General features: G+C 49.2%; 1 protein-coding gene across 1 annotated transcript; it reads right to left on the reverse strand.

The window, feature by feature from the left end:
* Window positions 1–355: 355 nt before the first annotated feature.
* On the reverse strand, window positions 356–2,806 carry RABAC1 (Rab acceptor 1 (prenylated)). The gene is made up of 5 exons (XM_006900926.1): window positions 2,751–2,806; window positions 2,246–2,458; window positions 1,703–1,800; window positions 530–631; window positions 356–444 (listed from the first exon to the last, which is right to left on the reverse strand). Exons 1-5 carry the CDS (start codon window positions 2,804–2,806, stop codon window positions 356–358), a joined length of 558 nt encoding a protein of 185 aa, XP_006900988.1.
* Between the last annotated feature and the right edge of the window lie 4,433 nt (window positions 2,807–7,239).

Raw genomic sequence — 7,239 nt, forward strand, 5'->3', positions numbered from 1 at the left:
CTGAATCTGGGGATGATCAAGGGGACGCCAGGCACCCTGTTTTCCAGATGTTTATGTTCCTTAGCACTTGTCACCATCTGCCATGCTATATTTCACTTCTACATCTTGCTATTCCCTCACATCCCAAGCCCCATCTGCCTTGGATGTCTCAGCCCCGAGCAGTACTCCATACAGGCCCACAGACAACACTGGGAGAGTGTCTGAGGAATGATGATTCTAACAGCTTTATTTCTAAAGCTTGTCCCCCAGGGCTTGTGATGGGGAAGGGGCCCTGGGCCACAGCATGCGGGACTGGGGGAGTACAGAGGTGGGCGGGCTGGCTGGCCCGGGAGGCTGGCAGATTCTTGCGGACACTTCACACAGGCTCCATCTGCAGCTCCTCCCCGTCCACAGCCTCGATCTGGTGGAAGGCGGCATGGGAGCCGATGACCACAAAGGTGGCTCCTGCAGGGAATGGGACATTCAGAGCTCAGATCCTTCACCTGGCCTGCACCCCCGACCCTGCCCACTAGGCAGACCATGGACTCACCCAGGACCCAGAAGACAGCCGAGCCTGCCCCAGCCAGCCAGAAGAAGGGGAAGGAGATGCAGCCAGCCAGCCCGTACTGATGGGCTGTGCTCACTTCTCGGCCTGGGAAGGTGGGAGACAGACAGCGGGGGAAGCTTTTCCAAAGCTCCACGTCCTCTCTCCTAGTAACTGTGACCCCCTCAACTGGATCACAGCTTCCAAGGGCCTCAAGATTCAAGCCAAACTCCTTAAGCCAAAGGCCTCTGTGTCTGGCCCCAGGAGTCCCCACTGTCTCCCAGGACACGGCACACTCTACTTAGTCCCCTGCCCTCCAATCTACTTCCTCTAGGAAGGGGAAACCCTCTACTCCCTCTCCCCTAAACTCAGGCTCTTCTGCTCCAGCCTGTTTATATGAAGTCCAAGGGGTTCGAAGTGGGGGCTCAAGAGACAAATCTTACTTGCAGGTGTGTTTTGTTTTGTATTTCCCAGCCCCCCTAATATGGATAGTGTTCCACAAAACTCTTGATTTGTGGCTGGCAAAGAAATTACTTCCCCCAAAAAAATACTGTTTTCTGATATCTCCGGGAAAATTGGGTGACACTGGCCTACATTTTCATGTGACACCTGCCAACCGAGGTCAAGCAGTGACTGTAGATACGTGCTGTGTTTGCCCAGCGTGCCCTCCCCCAGCCACCTCTGTCATGTGGGTGACACCACGATCCTGTAAGAACACTGACTTTGCCTTAGATCTTCCTGGTCCCAACGCCTCCCTGCTCCGAGTCATTCCAGTGGTTTCTGGTACTAGGCTGGGACCACAGGAAGAGACACTCTAAAAAAGCCAAAGGCTTCAGCTTCTATGAGAAATCCCAAATTTCCTATTCCGCCCTAGCAAGCAGCCGGGCCAAGATCAAGGCCAGTATAAGGCTGCCATCTGGCGTCCAGTGTGGGTATCTGCAACTGCTGCCTTCCACAGAGACTGGGGAGGGGAGTGGCTTAGAGAGATTTAGGGCGTGGAGATGGATTCTGGGGGATGTCATCGTGCAGTGTAAGGAACTGGGACTGAGATTAAGTGGGCACAACTGGTATATTTAGGATCTTAAGCGATAAGGTTTTGGGGACCGACTTCAAAAGGACTTGAGTTCAAGAGACTAGACTTGGGGCACTGGGGCTCCCACTGGGCAGGGATTTTCTTACCAAAGAGCACAAGCTTGGACTGCAACGTGCGCAGATAGAGGATGTAGCAGGCACCAAAGAAGACGGCCAGTGCTACCAACAGCATGGGGGACGTCACTCTGGGGAAGAGGGCAGGGAGGCAAAGTGTCAGGCAGCTAGGCTGGGCCCTAACCCTAAATGACAGAAGGCAAAGCTGGGTCTCTTTTGGTCACACAGTGTGCCGGCCAAACAGATAGGGGAGCAGGGATACGGTCCAGCAAATTCGCAGGCCTAGAGGTGAAGGGGCGGGGTCTGGAAATGAGCTCTGGGGTCAGTGAGTTAAGGTGTGAGGTCTTCGAATGAGAGGAGTCAGGGGAGTGAGTGGGCGTGGTCTAGAACAAGAGGCGTGGTCAGTTCAACGAGGGGGTGGGGTCTGTGAGTGAGAGGAGGGATCAGGTTAGTGAGGGGGTGGGGTTTATGAAACTGGGCAGCGTGGGGGGGCGGGGCCTGGGACTGTGCCTTCTGCACTAGCAGAGCCGCTCACTGGGCCGCTATGCGAGCGAGGGCGGGATCCGGAGGACTCACATGCAGTACAGGATAAGGCCCAGGAACACGAACACATAGTTGCTCTGGTAGTGCTCCACATTACGAACGAGGCGCTGGCAAAGCTCGCCCAGATTGCGGGGCCGCGAGAAGCGCCGCTGATCCAGGAAGGAGCCCCAGGGCCGGATGGTCGCGCGCCGCCGCTCCAGCCACTCACGGCCCGCGCCGGACGGAATCAGCTTGGGCAGCAGGATCCTGATGGGCGAGGGCGGGTCAGCGGGAGGCCGGGATGGCAGAGCCCAGAGGAAGCCGGCTGAGGGGGCCGCCTCCCGGGGACCTGGGGGGGAGTGGGGAGGGGATTTGGGAGGGGCCCAAACTCTTAGATCTCAGATGAGCCCCAAACTGAGTCCTAGGAAAGAAGGGGACTAGAGGCCTAGACTCTGTGTCTAAGAACTGGGACCTAGATTCCTGGGGACCCGTGGGAGGAGGAAGCCGAGGGCCTGAACTCCCGAGACCCAGGTTGGGGGTTTGGAGCCGGGTCGCTCACGTGGCGCTCAGCCCTTCTGCTTCGGCATCTTTTTGCTGGTCCTTCTCGGCCGCCATGTCTGGACGGTCACACGGGAGAACCGCTGTAACGAGCCGCGGGCCCGAGGACCCTGTCCGCCGCTCCCGAGCCGAGCCCCACCCAGCGGAGGGGACGTGGAGCCGCTGGGGGGCGGGGTTCTGTCGCCGAGCATTGTGGGAGTTGTAGTCCCTCTGGTGCCTGGATGGTCGTCAGTAAGCCGGTCTCGGTCGCAAAGTGCTTTGGGAAATGTAGTCCAGATGTACTGCTGAGGCAGGCTTTTGTGCCTTGTGGAAGTGGCGTTCAGAGGTTGGGAAGTGGGCACCTGGCAGTGAGGGTGTTATGGAAACGCTAGGGTGGCAGGAGTCGACATTTACTCGATGGTGGTGGTCTTGGTTTGGCTTTAGTTTTAATGGTAGAAGTCAATGTGTACTCCTTTGCAGAGAAGACAAACAGTATAAAGTGGTCCTTCTCAGACTGTCAAACTCAAAACAAGCCTCTGGTGGACATAAAACCCAAAACACCACTTGGAGAGTTCGATAAAATATTAATTCCTAGAGCAGTTGTTAGGTACCATTGAGTTGACCTTAATTCACTTTATTGAACGACAGACGTTCTCACCATCTCTGTCTGATAGACCTTTTTGAGTCCATTGTTACTGTCATTATACTGATCCAGTTTGTTGAGTTTTCCACTCCTTCACTGACCCTCCACCTTTCCCAGCAGGGTGTCTTCTCGCCTCTAAGGAGCACTCTGGTTGCGCTTTCTCCAAGACAGACTTGTTTGTTCTTTTGATAGTTCAATACTCCTCACCATCACCACAACTCAAAAGGCATCTAGTTGTCTTCTGTCATCTAATTTTCAGATTAGGATGGAGTTCATTAATTTGCATTTCTAACAAGTTTCCAGGTGAAGCTGATTCTACTGGTCCATGGACTGCATCTGAATAACATGAAAACAGAGAATTTGTGGAAATTACCTCCTACTTTCTGCTAGGAGCAAAGGCTACTGAGACTGCTTTGGTTGCTGAAGAAGATACCTGGGTTCAGAACAAAGCTCATTCCCTCATCCTTTGGGCTCTCAGGGATGAATAGGTTAAGACTAGTCCCCTCTCCTGCCATGCACTTTGCCTAAGATGGGAAAGATTTTTTTTTTTAAAAAGAAGGAGTTGAGGGGGGAAAAAGAGGGAGTTGGTGTAAGAAAAAGGTGAGGTTCTGCAAACTCAAATGTGTGTGCAAATCCTGACTGTGTGGCTTTGACCAAGTTGCTCCATACCTTTGTCTAAAGGTACCACGCTGTGGGTGATGATTCAGTGAAATAACCATATCACTTATTTAGAAGTCTTGGCACTTTATAAAGTGTCCAATAAATTGTGCTTTCATTATGTACCGTTGAGTGAATTCATCTTGACTCAGAGTGACTCCATGGATATGATGGGGTACAACTGCCCCACAGAGGTTCTTGGTTGTAATCTTTTTGGAAGAAGGTCATCAGGTTTTTCTCTTGCAGAGCTGCTGGCTGGGTTTGAAATGCTAACCTTTTGGTTGACAGCCAAGCTCTTCACCATTGTGCCAACAAGCCTCTTTTGAAGAAGTTGTAGTCATTTGCCATTTATACTACATTATTAAGAGTGTTATGATCTGGGGGTGGAGGGGGGACAGGGAGGAAACTGTGCAAAAATGAATGGAAATTCAAGTTCTTTATAAGCTTTAATTAAAATACCAATTTAAAAAAAATGAATGTTATGATCATTATAAGTTCTGGAGTTCAGCTTGTTTAACAATTGGAGTTGAAAGGAGACTGGGCTTTGAATTACAGGGTTTCAAGAGATGGGGAAGTGTGGGAGTGGGGCCTTGAATGGTTGGTCGTGAGACCTGAATTAGCAGGATTATGGGAGGTGGGGCTCAGAAATAGAGGAATTGTGGGAACTTGGGCTTGGAACCTGGGATTTGGGGGACCCTGAATAAGGGGTTATATGGAGACATGAATCTCTAAGTTAAAGAAGTGAGATGGAGTCCAGAGGCAAAAGAGATTGTGAGAAGTTCCAGAGACAAGTACTGAAGGAGAGGAGCTCTAGGGCAAAAAGATGATGGGAGGAATGAGAGGATTCTTGAAGAGGGGGATTGTGGGAAAGATCCCTGAGAGAAGGGTCCTGAGTCGTGGAGACCATAGGAGTTGGTTCCTGAATTAAGTGGATAGTAGGAGATGAGCACTGGCCTCACCAGCCTGACAGCTGCTTCCTGCCTTTTAGATTCCTAGACAAAATCAAGTTGGAAGGGTCAGATCATAACACAGTTGGAAAGCTGGGCCTCAGCCTTCTTGTTGACCTCAGGAAGTCCCTCCCCTTGTGGGGCCTCAGCTTGCCCATCTGTATATGGGAGTATTTCTTACCCTGCGGGTCTTTACCCAGTCCTGAGGGCTAGCCTCACCAGCTCTGACATGCTCAAACCCAATGTTCCAGCCACAGTGTCAGTCTATCTTGTTGAGCCTTCTTCTTTGTCTTTCCACCTTTACCAACATGATGTCTTTTTCCAAGGACTTGGCCCTCCTGACAACATGCACACAGTCCATGAGATGAAGTTTCACTATTCTTGTCTCTAAAGAGCACCCTGGTTGTTTGTTCTGGCTGTAACTTCAACAGTTCTTCAACTTCTCCAACAGTTAAGTTTTCATTTTGAATTTAGGTTTTGTGTTAGGTTTAGGGTTAGTGATTATGGTTAGAGGTATGTTTAGGGTTAGGCTTTTTATTTAGGTTTCATGTTAGAGTTATGTTTAGAATTAGATTTTAGTTTATGATTAGACGTAGGTTTAGGGCTAATGTATGGGTTATGCTTGGGTTTTGTCATTTGAGATTTAGCTTTAGGGCTAGTGTTATGGTTGAAATTGTATTTTAAACACAATTTAAATTTAAACAGCAAAGAAAAAGAATGGACCCCTGGTACATGAGACAGTGTGACTCGGTCTCACAGAAGTAATGCTGAGGGCAGGAGCTAGACACACAAGAGCACATTCTAAGATTCCGTTCATATGAAGGTCAAGTGCAGACCGAATTACTGTGTGGTGACAGGAATAGAATCAATTGCCTCTAGAGTGGGGTTGGCTGAGAAGAGACAACAGAGAGTTTTCAAAAACTCAAACCCATTGCTGCTGCATCAACTCTGACTCATAGCGACCCTACTGGACAAGGTACAGCAGCCCTGTAACATAACTGCCACCTGATTTGTTGTTGTCCTTGTCATTATTGTGTGCCGTTGCATCAGAACCAACTCATAGCTGACCCTCCAGCAGGTTTAGAAAGACAGTAAATTGAATAGTGCAAAAATGAATGAATGGAAACCCGAAATCTCTGTAAATGTTTATGAAAATTAATAAAATATAATTATAGAAAAAAAAATAAATAAATAAATAAAAAAGAAAGACAGTAAATTGCACAGATGCAGACTGCCCATCTTATTGCCACACAGAAGCTGGTGGATTCGAACCACCGACCCTTGTGTTGACAGTGCAATTCTTTACTACTAAACCCTCAAAGCTCCCTCGTTGTCATTGGGTGCCATCTAGTCAGCTCCACCTTGTAATGAGCCTACTGAACAACTGACCAAACAGCACACAATCCCTGACCATCCTCAGTGCCGTGTTGGAGTCAGCATTATAATCATTGTGACAATTCATTCTCTATGGTTTGATGCCTCCACTTTCCCATGAGAGTTCCGGTTCCTACAGGAGGAAGGAGTCGAGCTGCCAATCCATAAGGACAGTTCCAGTCCCACCAGCTGCTCCTTGGGAGAAAGATGGGCAATCTCTCATGCGATTAACAGCCTCTGAAAACCTGCTGGCGGGTCAGCTATGAAGTGGTCCCAATTGAACAGCAGTGAGGTCTGAGGCTGCGCTCCCAGACACATTTCCAAAGGATGTGTCCCCAACCTAAACTAAACACACTGCCATCAAGTCACTTTCAACTCACTGACCCTCCATAGTTGTAAATACTCACAGGAAGAGACTTTTTCTTGGACGAGTAACTGGCCAGTTTGAACTGCTGACCTTTGGTTAGCATCCAGTACACTAGAACACACTGCACTCCCAGGGATCCTATGGTCTGTGCTGGCATTTAAAAACATCCTTATCTTGATCTGGGCAATGGTGGTGCAGGCATGACTGATCATGTAAAACTCATTGAATCGGATTTTGAAGCTGTGTGCACTTCATTATATGAAAGTTTGTCTCAATAAAAAGGCAGAACGAGAAACAGAGGAAGACGGAGAGAGAGCTTACAGGTGGTCTCCAACTTATGACCGGGGTCCATTCTAACAATTCTGTTGTTAGTCAGTTCTGGCAAAAATCGAACACCTCATTTAAAGGGACTGGTAGTGTTACAGCTCTTTTTTTAAAAATAAATTATTATTTTTTGTGTGTACCATCAAATCAGATCTGACTGGTACAGGAGGAGATTGTCCCTCCTTCTCCAGCAAAGCAT

Source organism: Elephantulus edwardii, unplaced genomic scaffold (assembly GCF_000299155.1).
Source record: "Elephantulus edwardii isolate Elephantulus edwardi_28Jun2011 unplaced genomic scaffold, EleEdw1.0 scaffold00302, whole genome shotgun sequence".
Classification (NCBI taxonomy): Eukaryota; Metazoa; Chordata; class Mammalia; order Macroscelidea; family Macroscelididae; genus Elephantulus; species Elephantulus edwardii.

Coding starts and splice junctions, on each gene's coding strand:
- RABAC1 (XM_006900926.1), bottom strand. CDS start 2,806: ATGGCGGCCGAGAAGGACCAGCAAAAAGATGCCGAAGCAGAAGGGCTG. Junction 2,459..2,750: donor GCAGAAGGGCTGAGCGCCAC/GTGAGCGACCCG, acceptor CTCGCCCATCAG/GATCCTGCTGCCCAAGCTGA. Junction 1,801..2,245: donor GGCCTTATCCTGTACTGCAT/GTGAGTCCTCCG, acceptor CCTCTTCCCCAG/AGTGACGTCCCCCATGCTGT.